This window comes from Orycteropus afer, unplaced genomic scaffold, assembly GCF_000298275.1.
Source record: "Orycteropus afer afer isolate SDZICR_OR568_19922 unplaced genomic scaffold, OryAfe1.0 scaffold00431, whole genome shotgun sequence".
Lineage (NCBI taxonomy): Eukaryota > Metazoa > Chordata > Mammalia > Tubulidentata > Orycteropodidae > Orycteropus > Orycteropus afer.
Window position 1 is genome coordinate 1,697,042 of NW_006922018.1, and position 20,087 is coordinate 1,717,128.

Below are 20,087 nucleotides of genomic sequence, written 5' to 3' on the forward strand. Positions count from 1 at the left end.
TTATTTTTCTGACCTGTCTCCATTCTGGAATAGGGTCCAAGAGAGTCACAAAGACAAGTTATAAAATCTTATAGCCGAGAGATCACTTAGTCCTGCTACCTTACTACAGCTCAGCAAAAGTGCTTGATACTCTGTGACCTTCACCACCTCCGCTGGCAGCTAGTTCTGTTTCTGGGCCTCTCTCTATTTAGTTTGGCTTCCCTGAGTTGTGTAAACAGTTGAGCACTTGGCCACTAACCAAAAAGATTGTCAGTTCAAGTCCATCTGAGACACCTTGGAAGAGAGAGGCCTAGTGATCTACTGTCAAAAATTCAGCCATTGAAAACCCTTGTGAAGTAGTTCTACTCTGACACATGTTGGGGGTACCTTGAGTTGAAGTCAGCTGGAGGGCAACTGATTTTTTTTGTTTTGTTTTCCATTTGATACTTGGGTGGCACAGTGGTTAAGTGCTTGGCTGCTAAAAGAGAGGTCAGCGGTTCAAACCCACCAGGGACTCCCTGGGAGAAAGATGTGACAATCTGTTTCTGCAGAGATTATAGCCTTGAAAACCCTATAGGGCAGTTCTACTCTGTCCTGTAGGATCACTGTAAGTAGGAATTGACTCAATGGCAGTAGGTTTTTTTTTTTTTTTTTTTTTTTGGTTTGTCCAATTAACCTGAAAGTACTGCCTTTTGGGGTCATAAGATCAGAGGCAGTTCTTCCCTTGTGACAGACAGTGGGTCTGTGAGCTCATACTCCAGTTCCTTACACTGACATGGTGCAGAGACTGTGGCAGCTTTCTTCTTTGCTCCTGGGTCAGTTTATGCACATCCTCCTTACAGTGTGGTGCCCAGGATAGAGCCCAGTACCCCAGGTGTGATATGGTCTGTCCACCTAGGGAAGAACACTATATAACTTAATTATTATTATTATTTTGTTTGCCGTTTCTTATAGCCCTGCCTGCTCCTGTCCTCACACATGCAGAGACTTCTTTGGCAGCTCAGTTCTCTCTTTTTTTTTTTTCTTAGTCTGTTCCTGTGAAGATCCAGCCTATTATTCCAATGTCTTGGGCAGTTTGTATTGCCTCTGACTTTTACCACAGAGTTACAGAAATGCCTAGTTTTATTGAGGGCACTACCCCACCCTCACCTCCATTTCCATTCTGTTTTGTGAAACATTATGCACTTTCATTTCTTTAATATGGGCCCTTATGCCCTTATGGCAGCTGGCTTTTGGGAGCCTAACTGATGTGGACGTACCCTAGGGGACCCCTTCCCACCACCAGAGAGCTCTGAGTCCACACAGGACCAACTGGCCCCAGCTAATGAGGCATTGATTGTTCAGTGGTGGGATTCTTGGTGGTATAGTGCCTAAGGCATTTGACTGCTAACCAGAAGGCTGGCGGTAAGGAAGACTGAGCAGTCTCCTTCCATAAAGATTTACCACCTCGGAAACCCAAAGAGGGTTGCTATTAGTCAGAATCGACTCAATGGCAGTGAGTTTTGTGTTTTGGTTTTAGGCAGGAGACCTGGATTTGAGTCCCAGCCAGTGCACCTCATGTGGCCACCACGTGTTTGTTGGTAGAGGCTTGCATGTTGCTGTGATGCTGAACAGGTTTTAGAAAAGCTTCCAGATTAAAATGGACTAGAAAGAAAGACCTGGTAATCTACTTTTGAAAATCAGCTGGGAAAATCCTGTGGATCACAAAGGACGATCCACAGTCTATCATGGGGATGGCACAGGACCGGGTAGCCCTTCCTTCCATTGTGCATGGGGCCATCGTAGGTTGGGGGCCAACTCTAGAACAACTAACAACAGGCACTATTAAAGGCAGTCTGTCAGCCCTTCTAATTAATTCTTCTAGGATGAGGCTGAGAGGTAGGGCATAACCAACAGGCTCATTTTGCTTGGGATTGAGGTGTTCACTGGGATGTGAGGCTTTCAGTTTTAAAACCAGGAAAGCTGGTCACCGTATTTTGTGCCCTGGCTGCACATTAGAACATCTGAAACCCCTTGCTGTCGAGTTAATTCCTACTGATAGCAACCCTATAGAACTTTCTCAGAGGGTTTCCAAGGCTATATAATCTTTACAGAAGCATTGGCTCATGGATTCAAACCGCTAGCTTTTCAGTTAACAGCTGAGTGCTTAACCACTGTGCCACCAGAGCATCTTAGAATTACCTGAGGAGCATCTAATTTAGATACCCTAATTTTAAAAAAGCCAGATAGGGTCCCAGGTGTAGATATATATAGTTTTTAAGCTCCCAGGTTGCTTTCAACAAATTACTAGGAGCTCTGGTAGCATAGTGCCTAAGGCACTTGACTGCTAACCAGAAGGCTGGCGGTTTCAAACCCACCAGCCACTCCTCGGAAGGAAGGTTGGGCAATCCTACTTCCGTAGTGATACTGCCTCGGAAACCCAAGGAGGGGTCGCTATGAGTCGGGGCCAACTCGACGGCACATAACAACAACAACAACAACAACATAGCTCAAAAGAGATTGACTCAATTTACGCCTAATTTTATAGATTGCATCCTGCCTCATTAACATAACTGCTTCTAATCCTGCCTCATTAACATCATAGAGGTGAGGATTTTTGACACATAGGATAATAACATCAGATCACAAAATGGAGGCTAATTACATAATACTAGAATCATGGCCCAGCCAAGTTGACACATATTTGGGGGGACACAATTCAGTCCATAACAGGGGGTCATGATTTGCATAGCCACAGATGAAAGCTGGCATGAGACACCAGACAGGACTCCACTCATTCAGTCTGGGGTATCATGAATCATGCCACCTGGACTCTATCAGCTGCTGCCTCAGAGAATGGTGGTACAATGACTAGCTGAAGAGGCTGTGCTTCAGCATCACCCTGTGGGGTGGTGGTAACTGGAACCTTTGGGACTGTCTCCTCTGCAGGCCTCCAAGACTATGTGGTACATCAGCACCCGGGGAATGGCCCCTCGGGTGGACTTTGAGGGTGCCCTCTTCTCTGGCTATGCACCTGATGGGGGCCTCTTCATGCCTGAGGAGCTCCCACAGCTGGGCAGAGAGAGCCTGCGTAAGTGGAGCAAGCTCTCCTACCCTGACCTGGTGAAAGAGCTGTGCACCCTCTTCATTGGCCCAAAGCTCATCGCAAGAGATGACTTACATGGTGAGCTCCCTGTCCCTGTCAGCCTAGCCTCCCATAGACACCCAGCTGGTAGGACAGCTCTTGTCTCATGCCACAAATACTGAGGGTTTTTTTTCCAGAGTCTACACAATCCCAGGGAGCTCTGGTAGCATAGTGGCTAAGACACTTGCCTGCTAACCAGATGGCTGGCCGTTCAAACCCACCAGCCACTCCTCGGAAGGAAGGTTGGGCAATCCTACTTCCGTAGTGATACTGCCTCGGAAACCCAAGGAGGGGTCGCTATGAGTCGGGGCCGACTCAACAGCACATAACAACAGCAACACAATCCCAAAATTGGAAATTTCCCTAGAGTCCATCAATTCCAGTTCCTCGCTCTGTGAGATGAATGCCAAAATGATTTGCAGAGAAATTTTTTTCCTTTAATTTACTTTTTAAAAAATCTTTTCAAGACTAGGAATTTCACATTTGTCCTGAGTGGCTTGAATGTTGGAACATTTCCTTCCTGGATATAAACTACCCATACCCCTTGATTGGTTTTGTTTGTTTATTTGTTTTCTTGAATAGTAATTCCAAAATGGACATTGAGAGTGCCCCGAACTGTAATGTTCTTATGGATCCCCTAAGGATCTCATTAAAAAGCAGATTTTGATTCAGCAGACCTGGAAGGAGACCTGAGAATTCTGCATTTCTGTAAAGTGTCTAAGCGGTTCATGGGTGGTGCAAGCATGCTGGAGGTTTGGTTGGAGAGTCAAGGCCACCCAGAGACATCTTGGAAGAAGGGCTGGTGCTCTGTTTCCCAAAAGTCAGCCATTGAAAACCTTACAGAGCACAGTTCTACTCTGATACACATGAAGTCACCATGAGTTGGAGTTGATGTAATAGCAACCTTTTTTTTTTTTCTAAATCAAGTGTCCAGGTCCTAGCGCTGCTGGTCCATGGATCACACTTTAAGTAGCACAGATAAAATCTTTAACATAATGATGGAAGTTTTGGGCTGGGGAAGAGAAGAGAACCTCTCAAAATGTGGTCCAATTGCCAGCAGTGATTGCATGGCCTAGGTATTTATTAGAAATCCCAGGCCCTCTCAGAGCAGCTGACCCAGAACCTTCATTTTAACAAGATCCTGGGTAATAGTTTGTCCATTGAATTGAGAGGCACTGCTGTAGACTACCCTGACTTAAGTAGGATTGTGTATCCAAACCAAGATTCTGGCATCACCAGTGTGAGATTTAGTAACACAACAAACACATTAAGATGTTTCCTGTCTTTAGGAAGGAAATAGAGATGAGACATTGATTTGTTTGTTTTATAATTGTTCGATTTATTTAGACTACATGCTCATAAAAATTGAAAAGTAAAGCAATACATAAAAGTGAAAAATTAAGTCTTACAGCTCCCTGTGGGAATCACTGTGAAAATCTATACGTGATTTGGTGAGTGCCTTTCTGGCTTTTATCTAGGATTATGCATTATGTAAGTAGTCATTTAAGATGAAAATATCTAGTCTTTTTATCTGATAGTAGAGGATAGAATGAGAGAAAGATGTGGCAGTCTATTTCCATAAAGATTACAGCCTTGGAAACTATGGGGCCATTCTACCCTGTCCTGTAGGGTTACTATGAATCAGAAAACTACATGATGGCAATGGAAGGGGATAGAAACTGTAAAACTTTTAAACATAAGTGACTGAGGGAGAACTCGAGGGGAGAGATAATGCCCTTCATCTGCTGTACACTCCCCACCTCACAGATCTGATTGACCAAGCCTTCAGCAGATTCCGCCACCAAGAGGTAGTCCATCTGTCCAGGTTGAAGAATGGGCTGAACGTGTTGGAGCTCTGGCATGGGGTCACGTATGCATTTAAAGACCTGTCCCTGTGCTGCACAGGACAATTCCTACAGTACTTTCTGGAGAAGAAGGAGAAGCATGTCACTGTGGTTGTAGGTGGGTATTGTCAATGTGCGTGCTGGAGTGCCCTGGTGCCCGGATTTGTACATGTCTGCTTATGGCCTGTCTTCCATGATTTCTCTCTCTAGAAAAGCAGGATTCTTAACCTTTTCTTGTGCCATTGATCCCTTTTATGGTCTGGTGGAGGCTAAATTATTTGTAGAATAATATTTAAAAATACATAAAATACATAAGATTATGTAGTACCAAATTCACAGACACTTTGAATTCTATCCAAAGATCTCTTTCTCTCTTTTTAATCTTTTTATTCTGTTTTGAGTGAAAGACTAAAGGGCAAGTTGGTTTTCCTTTCAACTGCTCATACACATTTTGTTTCATGACATTGAATGCAGTCCTCACAATGTAACAGGACTCGTCCCACTTCCTCCCTGTAGTTACCTTTCCCTTTGTTCTTCTTTCCTATTTATTCCTGCTTTCTGAGTTTCATCCCTGGGCAGACGCTGTACTTTTGATCTCTTATGGTTGGTTGTTCTGAGGAGTACATACTTCTCTTATGTTATTGTTCACCTCATAGGCCTGTCTTTTGTTTGGCTGAAAGTTAAGCCACAGGAGTGAGTTCAGTTCTAGTCTTTGAAAGGTGACTAGGAGCCATAGTCTCAGGGGTTTCACCAATCTTTAGCAGACCCGTAAGCCTAGTCTTTTTTGTGATTTTAAGTTTTGTTCCACATTTTCCTTCCACTCGATTCAGGATCTCCTGTTATGATCCCTTTGACAGTGGTCAGCAGTGGTCCAGGGCACTATCTAGTTCTTCTAGTTTCAGGGTCATGGAGGCTGAGGCTGAGGTTTGCATGGTCTACTGGTCCCTTGGACTAATTGTTTCCATGGATCTCTTAGAGGTTCAAGTACTGGTTTTCTATCCTCAAAGTATATGAAAGCAGATGTTGCCACATTTGGCAATAATGCTTAGGGGCCTCCCCCCCACCTTCCATCTTCCTTGGTCTTGTTCTAAAAGGGAAGGTTTTCCTTTCTTCCCATCCAGGAACTTCTGGGGACACAGGCAGTGCTGCCATTGAGAGTGTTCAAGGGGCAAAGAATGTGGACATCATCGTTTTACTGCCCAAGGGTCACTGCTCAAAGATTCAGGAGCTCCAGATGACAACAGTGCTGAAAGAGAATGTCCATGTGTTTGGCGGTGAGTGCTAGAGCAGAGGCTCTAGAGTCAGTGGGGCCCTACCTTGATTGGCTATTTTGAAAGATGGTGTAAGATGAAACAGGAACCACTGCACGATTGACCAAATACTTTCCTTCTTCCTCTTACTTGCTCCCACCTTTTCTTCATCAGTCCTATTTGAGGTTGGCATATGCTTTGGCTTAGCACTGGGCAGGCTTCTGGCGACACAGTCTCATAAATGACTGAATGTAACAAGTGCATAAACCAATAATGATAGTAAAAAATGGAAGTGTAAGTTTAAAACCAAAGAGTGCCTTCTCCGTGCAGGTTCAGCCTACTGGTGCCATATATATAAGCAGCCACCAAGTGCCAGAACCTGAGCCAATTGACTTGGGTTTTGTCCTAAGGGACTGAGATTTAGAAGGGACCAAGATGTTAAATAATTATTTTAGGAGAACATTTCCTTACACATCAATAGCTCACACCTTCCCTTACAGTGCATAAGCAACTAGCCTCTGTGCTTGATTAGCAGGTCTAAGTGTATAAAATGGGAAGGTACTCAGTGGCTCCTATTGCTTGCGACATCCCTTCCTGAGCCACATCACAGATTGCAGCATTTTGTGCTTGGAGAAAGGTGAGACCCATCTCCTTTTAGACCCTAGTCATCCTATGCTGAATAGATTTCATCATTGTGGAGATAGAGAATGGAGAAAGATGGGGCAAGTATGACTGCAGCCATACATTTTTATTTCCCTCTCTCATACCCTGTTGGACCCCAGGTAGCTCCAAGATGGGGATGGGAATATGAGCAGTATTTGTGGAGGCTTTATACACTGTGATTTTGGGCAGCTGTCAGATGACCTGGGTGGTCACCTGGTAGGAGAGCAATGTGGTGGCAGAAGATATTTCCTCTGCAACTGGCCTGGCCTCCTGCTATAATCACAAGGGTAGAGGGTGTATTTATATAACACCAAAAAGACAATTTTGAAAACAAGCCTTTCCAGTGAGAGTGGCATGAATATCCTTTCTCTATTCATTCGAGGATCTTCCTTTTTTTCGCTTACCCTCTATTTTACCAAGCATGATACCTTTTGATGAGACCCTCAATAAAATGGATTAACACAGTGGCTGCAGCAATAGGGTCAAGGATGGCAAAGATTGTAAGGATGGAGCCGGACTGTGCGATGTTTCATTCTGTTGTACCAACTAGATGCACTGAACAACATTTGTCCAAGAGCAAGCAAAAATCCCCTCTGCTCGTTTCTTTGCCACGTGCATGAAAATCCCAGCAAACACCTCAGTTATGGTCATCACCTATTTTACTGCATTCTTCTGAAGTTACTGCAAGATTTTAATGCTCAGAATTCAGTCTCCTGAGGGTACCTGATACCTTAGACACCATGAATCTAAGGCTATCTTTTCCTAGAATCAAAGCAGAGAATAGTTTTTTGTACCTCTGTCCTGCCATTTACATCCTTCTTATCTTCTACACAGCTTTGGGAAGGCTTTTACCTATGGACATGTATGGAAACTCCACTTCTGACCTTTGGGGTGGAGAATGGTGCCTATCTTTAAACTGGTGGCAAAACTGTGGCTGATTATCAGTGCAGTATGCCAGAAATGTGTTATTGGTAGAGCTAAAGGGGTATTTCTGTTTGCAAATGTTTTGAGTTTCAAGAAAATAAGGAAACAAATTTTAAAGAAATTAATCTTTATTTATAAATAGCACTGTTGAAGTTCTGGAGCTCTGGTGGCATAGTGGTTAAATAATTTCGCTGCTAACCAAAAGGTCAGAGATTTGAACTCACCAACTGCTCCATGGGAGAAAGATGAGGCAATCTGCTTCCATAAAGATTTACAACCTTGGAAACCCTATAGGGCAGTTCTACTCTGCCAGAAAAGGGTCAGAATCGACTTGATGGCAATGGGTTTGGTTTTTGGTTTGGTTGAAATTCTTCTTTTCCTTTCTCGAATCTGGTTTGACTTTAAGGAGGACATACCTTGGTTCAGGAGCTAACAGTGAGTGGGTATTTTCCCATAGACTGGTGAACTCAGGTGGTATGATGGACCACATGGATTGTTGTATGTTAAACACGGATAGGAATTTATAAAGTCATTAATTTCTATATAAATTGTATACTTGATTCTTTTTAAGCACAGTATAATCAGTAATCACTAGGTATTCACTGATTATATTGTTTTGGAGACTTTTGGCAGAAAGTCACAGAAAATACAACTCAGATCCGCTTAAACAAGATTATTTTTTGATTTATAAGACTGGAAGTCCAGCAGTGGTGTGGGCTCCAGATTGGTTGATTCAGAGATTCAACAATGCCTCAAGGACTCAGATTCTTTCCATTCTCTGCTCTGCTTTCCCCAATTCTAAGGTTCCTTCCCTGTAGTCATGTGATGGTTACTCAAAGTAACTAGGTCTCTCTGTTCTCATGGCTCTCTCTTAAAAGTAATAAAGCAGTGAATCTCTTTTTCTTGAACCCCAGCAAATATCCCCTTGTGTCTCATTGCCTGAATTTAGCAATAACTCCACAGGAATGCTAGACACTGATTGGCTTGGTCCTGAGTCCCTGAATCAGGAACTGGCCAAAGGAATGGGATCACTGTGACTGGTTTAGGCCATTAAGGCCTATGTTCAGTCCCCCAACATCATGACCACTGCACAGTAGTGATGCTGGAATGGATAACAACCTTAATGCCTACTTTAGTACTTCTCCCAATAAGTTTCATTTCTCTCTCCTCCAAGATTGGTTCCAATGGGGAAATAGGTATCAGGTAAGAGATCTGTATTGGCTGGAATGGGATTGGGGAATGCAACTTGGACCAGTGACCATATGAATTTCTTAATAATTCACTCATAAATGAAACTGGTATACACACCCAACTTCAGGAGGAGAATTTCTGCCCATATAGGTAAGCTTTAACTTAAGAAGAGAGGACAGAATAGTCATCTGTGTGATCTACATGAAGGAAGAAGTGCAAGGCACATGGAAAAAGTGACTATTTCCACCCCCAGAGGACTGTGGGATAAAGGATCAGCTCTCACCATCTCAGTCAGATAAACCATCATTCCTCCTTTCCCTACTCATAGAGGAAGAGGGAAAATGGGCATGGAATGCAAAGAATTCTTTTCCCAATATTTCTAGAAGATTGATACTTTATATCTTCTTTTATATAATGGTATAAGCAGTGGGGAAGATTCTCACTATATTTTCTCTTGTCTCTAAATGAGGCTAGATAATTGGTGGCATGCCAGCATGAGCCATGGTTTCTATCCTTGAGTTCAAGATTGAGTCTAGAAAGTAAGGCAAGACAGGAGAAGGAAAAGACACCAAGGGGAGCAAAGGTCCAAACAGGATGGGCTTAGCTGGGAGGGCTTTTCCAGGGAAATGCTGACCACTTGTGATAGCTGTCCTTTCCTCTCGCCCCTAACAGTGGAGGGAAACAGTGACGAACTCGATGAGCCAATCAAGGCCGTGTTTGCTGATGTGGGTTTTGTCAAAGAACACAATCTGATGAGCCTTAACTCAATCAATTGGTCCCGGGTCCTCGTGCAGATGGCCCACCACTTCTTTGCCTACTTCCGTTGTGCACCCTCCATGGACATGGATCCCCTGCCCTCCGTGGAGGTAGTTGTGCCGACTGGGGCTGCCGGTAACCTTGCAGGTAAGGAGATCCCAGGGCTGAAATGGACTTTCAAGAGAAGCACATGTAGCTCCAGTCCTTCCTCCTTCCAGCTTTGGCTGAAACTGTGAGGAGAAAGGTGGAGACATTGTTCCGAAGGTGGTAGGAGTCTTCTCAGAATAAACTCTCAAAATACTTTCCCCCTAACTTCCTGAGGGGAATCCCAGGCTCATTCTGCAGGTGGAGGAGGTAACTTTGATGTGTTTGGTGCCCTGGCCTGCTGTCCTTATCTGCTCAGCATAGTGTGAAGGGATGAGGTCAGGGTCTAGCCACTATGCCCGGCTGGCAGTGCCCTCCTCTGCTGACTCAGACTTCATTGCCAGCCTTTGCCAGTTGCCTGATGTGAGGGCAAGTGTTTTACCTGGCACAATCTATTCCCACTCCTGAAGACATTATCCAGACACTGTGGTGAGGTGGAGCAAGTGTGGACTTAGGGTTCTGGCCCCAGTTTTGCAATTTACTGACTGAATGGCTGTGAGGTGGTCCCTTGGACTCAGTTCCTTATCTATACAAGGGATATTGGATTGCTTATCATATCTCTCAGGACCGCTGGGAGAAGCCAATATGATGTTCTATGTGTATATGAACTTTGTAAGGGTAAAGTGCTGTACAGCCACATGGCATTAAAATAATTTTCTTGAATAATAATTAACATTTACTGAGCCTGCCTGTGTGTCATGCAAGGTCCCTGGGTGAAGCAAATGGTTTGCCCTTGTCTATTAACCAAAATGTTGGCAGTTCAAACCCACTTAATGGTGCCACAGAAGGAAGCCCCTGACAATCTGCTTCTATAGTGATTGCAGGCAAGAAAACTCTATAGAGCACAGTTCTAGTCTGTAACACACGAGGTAACCATGAGTTGGACTCAGCTTGATGACAATAGGAGAATGTGTCATTCATTGTTCTAAGTGCTTTTAGTGTATTAACTCATTTAATCCTCACATGATTCTATGTGGAGGACAGTATTATTAATTCCATTTTACAGTGAGGAAGCTGAGGCACAGAGAAGATAGTTGATCTGTCCCTGGTTACACAGCTGGTCAGTGGCAGAGCCAAGATCACAACCCAGCAGTCTGCTTCCTAGTGGATATTACTGTTGATCATTTGGTTAGTGACATGATGGTGTGGTTGAGACCACGAAAGCATCTCAGTGGTTAGGAAGCTTCCTCACTTCTTCTGCTAACAGAATGATGGAAAGAACTATGGGCTAGGAGTTGGGCAGGGACTGACCAGCCTTGTTTACCACTCCAGGGCACCCACTGTTGTCCTTGTTTGCATTGTCCTCTGGTGAGTGGTACCACCTGAAGTTGTGCAGCCGGCAGCCCTCTGCATCGAGCACCTACCACAGCACCTAGCATAAAATAAACACATGCTGACTGTTTGCTGACAGGGCTTCTATCTAGCCCTGTTCTGTCAGGAACCAGCAGTTTGACCTTATGCCCTGGGCCCTCCTGAGCTACCTGGGCCTCTCCTCTGTCGTGTAGGGATTCTGTGATGCTTTCATGAGGATCAAATGCAATAAGAATTACCAAAATATTTTGCAAAATTAAAAGTGATGTTGGCCTGGGGGAACAGGACCATAGTCTCAGGGGACATCAAGGTCAGTTGGCATAACATAGTCCGTAAAGAATCCTACTTTGGTGAGTACCAATGGAGATCTTAAAAGGTTGTGAGCAGTAATCTAAAGTGTAACTATTGGTCTCTCCCCATCTTAAGCAAAGAATGATGAAGAAAAAAAGATAGAAGGAAACAATTAGTCTAAAGGACTAATGGATCATGTGAACCCCAGTCCCCACAATACATAGACCAGAACTAGATGGTGCCCAGCTATCACTTACTGCCTATCATTCTGAAAGGGATCACAATAGGAGGTCCAGGATAGAATGGGAGAAAAATGTAGACCAAAACTCAAAATCAAAAACAAAGACCAGGTTTACTGGTCTGATAGAGACTGGTGGAACCCCCAAGACAATGACTCTTAGATACTCTTCAAGCCTGGAACTGAACTCACCCCTATGGCTCAATTTCCTGTCAAATGATAGACAAGCCTATAAGGTAAACATTAACACCAGGGAGGTGTGCACTCCTTAGAACAATCAGCTATAAGAGATCTAAAGGGCAGCATTTGCCCAGGGATAAAGGTAGAAGGTGGGAAGGGATAGGACATAATGGTGAAGGGAAATGGTAACACAGGGAGTAAGTGGGAAGAATGCTGTTATATTGTGGGTATTGCAATGAATATCCTAAAACATTGCTCTGTAAACTTTTACCCAAATCATAATTTAAAAGAAATTAAGAATGATATTGGGGTGGCCTAGTTATCCCTAACTTCACTTAACTAATCACCAAAGATAAACCATCCTAAACTACATTACATTTTGGGGCTCAGCATCTCTTACGGTGAGGAAATCCTTGTTTGTTCCATGCAAACAAGAACTGCTAATTCAATGAGCTATGGGGCATTGCTCTGCCCACCCTCAGTGCCTCAGATGCAGTCTGAAATTGCTGGTTTTAGGAGGTGTTAAGAGCATGTGCTCTGGACTTAGATGTGGTTAAAATACTTACTCTGCCATTTAGCAGGCTTTGGATGAGCCATCTCAACCTCTTGAAATCTCCCATATCCTCTTCTCCAAGTTGACTGTATATCTAAGAAACCATTGTCCACCACCTTTTTTATCTTAAGCTGGATTAATTGCTCAGAAGATGGGCCTGCCCATCCGCCTGGTTGCAGCAGTGAACCACAATGACATAATCCACAGGACCATTCAGCAAGGAGACTTCTCTCTGTCCAAGGCTGTCAAGCCGACTTTGGCGTCAGCTATGGACATCCAGGTGGGGCCTGTAGGGGAGGTGTGTAGGTCTTGCCCATGTGTTGTTCAGTGGGGTTAGTCAAGGGCTGAGATCACTGTGGATCCCAGGACCTGCCTTTCTGCCTAGGTGCCCTACAACATGGAGAGGATCTTCTGGCTGCTGTCTGGCTCTGATAGCCAAGAGACAAGAGCCCTCATGGAGCAGTTTGAAAGAACCCAGAGTCTCAGTCTGCCTGAGAAACTGCACAGCAAGGTCAGTCACTTCCCACACACCACAGGGACAGGAAGGGTACAGCTACAAAACTAGACTTTGTGTTTGGAAGTCTTTTCAAGGAAGGATTCACTGTTTCTGGAACACCTGCTATGAGCCAGGCACTCTAAAGGTCACTTTACGTGATTAATCCATTAATTTATTTTTTGAATGAAGAGAGGCAATAGAGAACATTGGTTTAATGTCAGATGGGGCTCAATTTCTAGCCAGTTGTAAGAACATGGGCAAGTTTCTTAAGCTTTGTGCCTCAATTTTCTCATATATAAAACTGGGTTAATAAGAATGCCTACCTCATAGGTTTTTGTGAGATTTAAGTCAAATAATAGATGTGAAGTGCTTTGTATACTGCCTGGCAATAGAGGGCTCTGTACATTAATGAGGAGCTCTGGTAGCATAGTGGCTAAAACACTTGACTGCTAACCAGAAGGCTGGCGGTTCAAACCCACCAGCCACTCCTCGGAAGGAAGGTTGGGCAATCCTACTTCCTTAGTGATACTGCCTCGGAAACCCAAGGAGGGGTCGCTATGAGTCGGGGCCGACTCGACGGCACACAACAACAACAACAACAATGCATTAATGATTTGATTATTATTGTTAATTTTCAATAATAACACCAGGTGGAAGCCACTTTGCCCATCCATGCATAGTCAGAGACCATTGTTCCATTGAACTCTTTTTTTTTCAAGAGGAGAAATTTATTTTATTTCCTCATAGTGATAGAAATCTAGTTGCGAAGTATTGCTTTTATTTTAATGCAATCTGGTGATAGTCACTTATTTTATAACTAAAACCTCCAGTGACCAGGACCTCACTACTTCACACCAGCTCAAATTATTACAAAGTTCTTCATGTAGAACTAGAATTTGCTATGGCTTGCACACTGGTGTGTAGTCTGATTCTGCTTGGAAACTTATTTCATATTTGAGGGAACCCTCATTTGCACAATGAGTTTTCCCATTTCCTTTAACTGCCCCTTGTTGTTGTTAGATGCTGTCGAGTCAGCTCTGACTCATAGTGACCCTCTGTAAACAGAACAAAACACTGCCTGGTTGTGTGCCAGCCTCACAATCCTTGCTATAACTGAGCCCATCATTGGAGCCACCATGACAATCCATCTTGTTGAGGGTCTTCCCCTTTTTTGGTCACCCTCCCCTTTACCAAGCATGGTATCCTTTTCTAGGGAATTATCCCTTCTGACATCATGACCAAAGCAGGTAAGATGAAGTCTGGCCATTCTCGCTTCCAAGGAGCATTCAGGCTGCACTTCTTTCAGGATAGATCAGTTCATTCTTCTTGCAGTCCATGGTATTTTCAGTATTCTTCACCAACCCTGTAATTCAAAGGCATCAATTCTTCTTTAGTCTTCCTTATTCACTGTTCAACATTCACATGTTATGAGGCAATTGAAAACACCATGGCTTGGGTTAGGCACACCTTAGTCTTCAAGGAGACATCTTTGCTCTTTAGCACTTTAAAGTCAAGAAATCAGATGTCATATTGCACTGGGCAAATCTGCTGCAAAAGACTAGTGCCTAAAGCACTTGACTGCTAACCAGAAGGCTGGTGGGTTCCACCAGCCACTCCTCAGAAGGAAGATTGGGCAATCTACTTCCATAGTGATACCACCTTGGAAACTCAAGGAGGAGTAGCTATGAGTTGGATTCAACTCGATGGCAGTGAGTTTGGTTTTTGGTTTTTGTTTCCATTGGTATTGATCGTACATCCAAGTAATATGAAATCTTTGATGACTTCCATCTTTTCTCCATTTATCATGATACTGCTTATTGGGCCAGTTGAGAGGATCTTTATATTCTTTATGTTGAAGGGTAATCCACATTGCAGATGGTAGTCTATGATCTTCATCAGTAAATGCTTCAAATCCTCTTCACTTTCAGCAAGCAAGGTTGTGATGTCTGCATATCACAGGTTGTTAATGACTCCATTCCTGGTGCTGTATTCTTCTTCAGGTAGTCCAGCTTCTCAGCTTATTTGCTTAGCTTACAGAGTGAATAAGTATGGTGAAAGGGCACAACCCTGATGCACACCCTTCCTGATTTTAAACTATACGGTATCCCCTTGTTCTGTCCAAACAACAGCCTCTTGGCCTATGTACAGGTCCCTCATGAGCACAATTAAGTGTCCTGGATAACATTCTTCTCGATGTTATCCATAATTTGTTATGATCCACATAGTCAAATGCTTTTGCATAGGCAATAAAACACAAGTAAACATCTTTCTGGTGTTCTTTGCTTTCTGCCAGGATCCATCTGACATCAACAATGATATCCATCATTCTACATCCACTTCTGAATCTAGCTTGCATTTCTGGAAGTTTCGTGTCAATATACTGCTGCACACATTTTTGAATTATCTTCAGCAAGATTATACTTGCATGTGATATTAATGATATTGTTCAATAATTTTCACATTCTGTGGGATCAACTTTCTTTGGAATGATTACAAATGTGGATCTCTTCCAATCAGTTGGCCAGGTAGCTGTTTTCCAGATTTCTTGGCATAGATAAGTAAGTGCCTCTAGTGCGGCATCTGTTTGTTGAAACATCTCAATGGGTATTCTGTCAGTTCCTGGAGGCTTGTTTTTTTTTTTTTTTTTTGCCAGTTCGTTCAGTGCAGCCTCAACTTCTTCCTTCAGTACTATTGGTTCTTGATCATATGCCACCTCCTGAAATAGGTGAACATTGACCACTTGTTTTTGGTACAGTGACTCTGTGTATTCCGTCCATCTTCTTTTGATGCTTCCTGTATCATTCAATATTTTGCCCATAGAATCTTTCAGTACTGCAACTCGAGGCTTGAAATTTTCCTTCAGTTCTTTCAGCTTGAGAAATGCTAAGTGTGTTCTTCCCTTTTGGTTTTCAAACTCTAGGCCTTTGCACATTTCATTATCATAATTGACTTTGTCTTCTTGAGCTGCTCTTTGAAATCTTGTGTTCAGCTCTTTTATCTTGTCATTTCTTTCACTTGATTTAGCTACTCTCCATTCAGGAGTCTCTTCTGACATCCATTTTGGTCTTTTCTTCCTTTTCTGTCTTTTTTAATGACCTCTTTCTTTCTTGATGGATGATGTTCTTGATGTCATCCCATAATTCGTCTAGTTGTCAGTCATTGGTGTTCAATATGTCAAATCTGTTCTTCAAATGGTTTCTAAATTCAGGTAGAATATACTTAAGGTCATATTTTGGCTTTCTCGGACTTCTTTTAATTGTCTTCAGCTTTGACTTGAACTTGCATATGAGCACTTGTTGGTATGTTCTGCGGTCAGCTCCTGGCCTCATTTTGGCTGAAGATAGTGAGTGTCTCCATCACCTCTTTCTACAAATTTAGTTGATCTTATTACTGTGTATTCCATCTGGTGAGGTCCATGTGGATAGCCACTGTTTATGTTGTTGATAAAGGTATTTGCAATGAATAAGTTGTTGGTTTTGCAAAATTCTATCATGTGATCTCCAGCGTTATTTCTATCACCAGGGCCATATTTTCCACCTACTAGTGATTCTTCTTGTTTCCAGCTTTCACATTCCAATCCCCATTAATAATCAATACCTCTTGATTGCATGTTTGGTCAATTTCAGACTGCAGAAGTTGGTAGAAATCTTCACTTTCCTTGTGTTTGGCTTTGTGGTGTGTAAATTTAAATAATGGTGGTATTAACTGGTCTTCCTTGTAGGTCTATGGATATTATTCTATCACTGACAGCATTGTACTTTAGGATAGATCTTGAAACATTTTTTGTGATGATGAATGCCAAGCTATTCCTCTTCAATATGTCATTCCTGGCATAGTAGGTTATATGATCGTCTGATTTGAAATGGCCAAAGCCAGTCCATTCAGCTTACAAATGCCCAGCCAGAATATTGATCTTTATGCATTCCACTTCATTTTTGACAAGTTCCAATTTTCCTCCACTCATACTTTGTACATTCCACATTCCAATTATTAATGGATATTTGCAGCTGTTTCTTCCTATTTTGAATCATGCCTGTCAACAAATGGGAGGTTCCAAAAGCTTTACTCCATCCACATCATTAAGGTAGACTCTACTTTGCGGAGGTAAATCTTCCCCAGTCATATTTTGAGTGGCTTCCAACCTGAGGGACCCATCTTCTGCAACTGTATCAGACAATGTTTCAGGGCTGTTCATAAAGTTTTCCAGTAATATATCAGACAGTGTTTCACTGCTATTCATAAGGTTTCCCCTGGCCAATTCTCTGAGAATTGGATGGCCTCTTCCTTCTTCCAAATCTATCTTAATCTGGAAACTCCACAGAAACCTGTCCAGCATGGGTGACCCTGCTGGTGTTTGAAATACTGGTGCCATAGCCTTGACCCTCACGGCAACGTGACAAACTGACAGATGAGTGGTGTAACTATCTGTTATATGATTAGACATGGGTTTCTGGGCTCAGCCATATCCACACAGACTGGAGTAGAATTTCTGTCTTCTGCAATCTTTGCTTTTTTTGGATATGACGAAAGATCAACTTATTTGGTCAATGGTTCATTTTGACAGCCAGATTCCATTTCCCCGTGTAAATGAGGTGCTCTATGAAGACCAGCACTGTAACCCCACTCCTTCGTTCTCTCCCTAGCTGTGCACACAGTAGACACTCCATTTGCTGAAATGGCGTAGGATGGAGTGTCTAGCAGACAGGAGAAGTATTAGATGACTTTCAGAGAGTGCATCTGGCTTATGTATTTTATGAGCCTGTGTATCTTGGATCCGGGAACAGTGAGCCATCTCCATCTGCAGGAAAGAAGTTTCTGTTTAAGGAAACCATTCACTCACTTGCCATTCTTTCATTCATGTTGTATATCTACTATGGGCCAGGAACTGTGCTTGGTGCTGAGATACAAAGATAAATGAAATATAATCCTCCTAATGGAGGAGGTAGCTATATAAATTATTTATAACACCAGATGGTCTCTGTTGCAGTTGAGTATATGCAGGATGTTTGACACATCATAAGTATGTGATAAATTTTCTGAGAACGATCAAATAACCCATTCACACAGAGGGAGCACAGGGAAGGAACTCTTCCTCTGCTGGAGGGTAGTAGGGAAGTTTCCTAGAGAAGGTGCTATGTGAGCTGGGAGGGAACTGACAGGGAGGAATTCTCACATCCACCAGAAGCAAAAAAGCCCCAGAAATGCTTGATTGTCTTTAACTTGACTGTTTTGTCAGGTCATTAAATAAAACTATATACTAATTTGCTGATTCATGAGCCAAATCCTACCTAAATTTACTGATCTAAAACTCAAACATATCATTCCCCCAAAACAGAGTGAATCAGCTTAAAACTGGGAAACCAGATGTTTCTTAAGAGGTTTAAAAGCTTCATAGAATTGAAAAATCCACATTTTCTCCAGGCTGAACCTGAACCAAACTAATCATATATTTCAGTTCAGTCTGTGGCATATGTCTGACTGAATATATAGTGGGTTTTCAGTCACCTTTCTCCAGTTCCCACCCCCAGCCTGGCTCCCACCTCACTGACCCTGGGACCTCTCAGCTTTCAGAGGCCATGACGTCTGAGTCAGTGTCTGATGAGGCCATCACCCAGACCATGGCCCGATGCTGTGAAGAGAACCAGTATTTGCTGTGCCCTCACTCGGCTGTGGCCGTGAGCTATCATTACCAGCAGACGGACAGGCAGCAGCAGCCCAGGTATGGCCATGGGACCCTGGGTCACTAGGGGACTCTGACTTTTAGGAACCTTTCTCTTCCCCAACCCGAAGAGACATGGATGTGAACAAATGATGTTAATATGCTATAGTGAGGTCTGTGTAGAACTGTACTCTGAGAAGTGTGGTCCCAGAAGAGGGCTCAAGACAGATTCCTCACGAATAGCCACTGCGAGAAAGGAGGAGCACTTTCCCAGGCAGAATTATTGTTGCTGTTGAGTCGACCCCACCAGTTTGCCATTGAGTCAACTCCAACTCATAGCAATCCCATGTATATCAGAAACTGTTTTCCATAGGATTTTCAATGGCTGATTTTTTGGAAGTAGATCACTAGGCCTTTCTTCTGAGATGCCTTTTGGTGGACTTGAGCTTCCAAACTTCAGTTAACAGTATAGTGTGTTAAATATTTACACCACCCTGGAACTCTTAAGTTCAAGGTAGCAATCATCTGTCTTTCTCCCCTCCGTGTCTTGCCTTACCCTTAACGTTTCCTTGTTCCTCCTTCTCTTCCCTCTTCCACCTTCCTTCCACCACCCATCCAGCAGTACACCCAGGTGCTGCTTGGCCCCTGCCTCTGCAGCCAAGTTTCCAGAAGCTGTCCTGGCAGCCCAACTGACCCTGGACACTCCCACAGAGATCCTAGCCCTACAGCGTAAGGAGACCCGCTGCACCCCAATGAGGAGAGGTGACGACTGGACACTGATGCTTCGGGGCACCATTGAGGACCTAAGCCGGCAGTGGAGGCACCGTGCCCTGAACTCTTCAGAATAGCCAGGCTAGAAGTGACTTCTGATCCCAGGAAGGTGCACCCTCTTCCCTGCCTATGCACCTATTCCACATTGAGAGTTAGTGTAGGAGGGTCTCAGGAGGCTATGTAACTAGGTCTGGAGCTAGTTGGTTTTGCCATGAGCTATAACTGTGGCAGTGTTGTGTCTGGTGCCTGGTCACCAAGGAGGCTGGTGAAGGGGGTGTGGATGATGCATGGATGTGTACCCCGACTGCTGGACAGTGCAGGTGCATCACTACTGGATATGAAAATGCCTGGTACAGTAGATGAAGAGCCTTGTGCATAGAGTTGACCTCGGCTCCAGGGGTTTAGAAACCCAGACTCCAAACCTGTAAAGCAGAGGCTGCTCACTGCCTTAAACTAGGCCTGGGGCTCACAGTCTCTGTGCCTTAATTCATCTGGGCCCACACCAAATGCAAACGCCTCAACCCATCTTGTTAGAGGCTTCCAGCATGTTCCATTGTTGAGAATCCCTGGAAGAAAGTGCTGTTCAGTGTGAAGGTGGCTCTGCATGTCCTATGGGCAAATTTCTTCTCACCTATCCCCTGCCCAGAAGTCTCATCCTTGTGGACCTTAAAAATATGCCCTTTCATATGTGCTGTAAGAATATCCGTACATTA

At 43.6% G+C, this 20,087-nt stretch overlaps 1 protein-coding gene across 1 annotated transcript; it reads left to right on the forward strand.

The window, feature by feature from the left end:
• The first annotated feature begins 2,919 nt into the window (after positions 1-2,919).
• Positions 2,920-19,451, forward strand: THNSL2 (threonine synthase like 2). The gene is made up of 8 exons (XM_042782727.1): positions 2,920-3,142; positions 4,871-5,065; positions 6,069-6,221; positions 9,648-9,878; positions 12,580-12,728; positions 12,834-12,959; positions 18,509-18,663; positions 19,223-19,451. Exons 1-8 carry the CDS (start codon positions 2,920-2,922, stop codon positions 19,449-19,451), a joined length of 1,461 nt encoding a protein of 486 aa, XP_042638661.1.
• Positions 19,452-20,087: the final 636 nt, after the last annotated feature.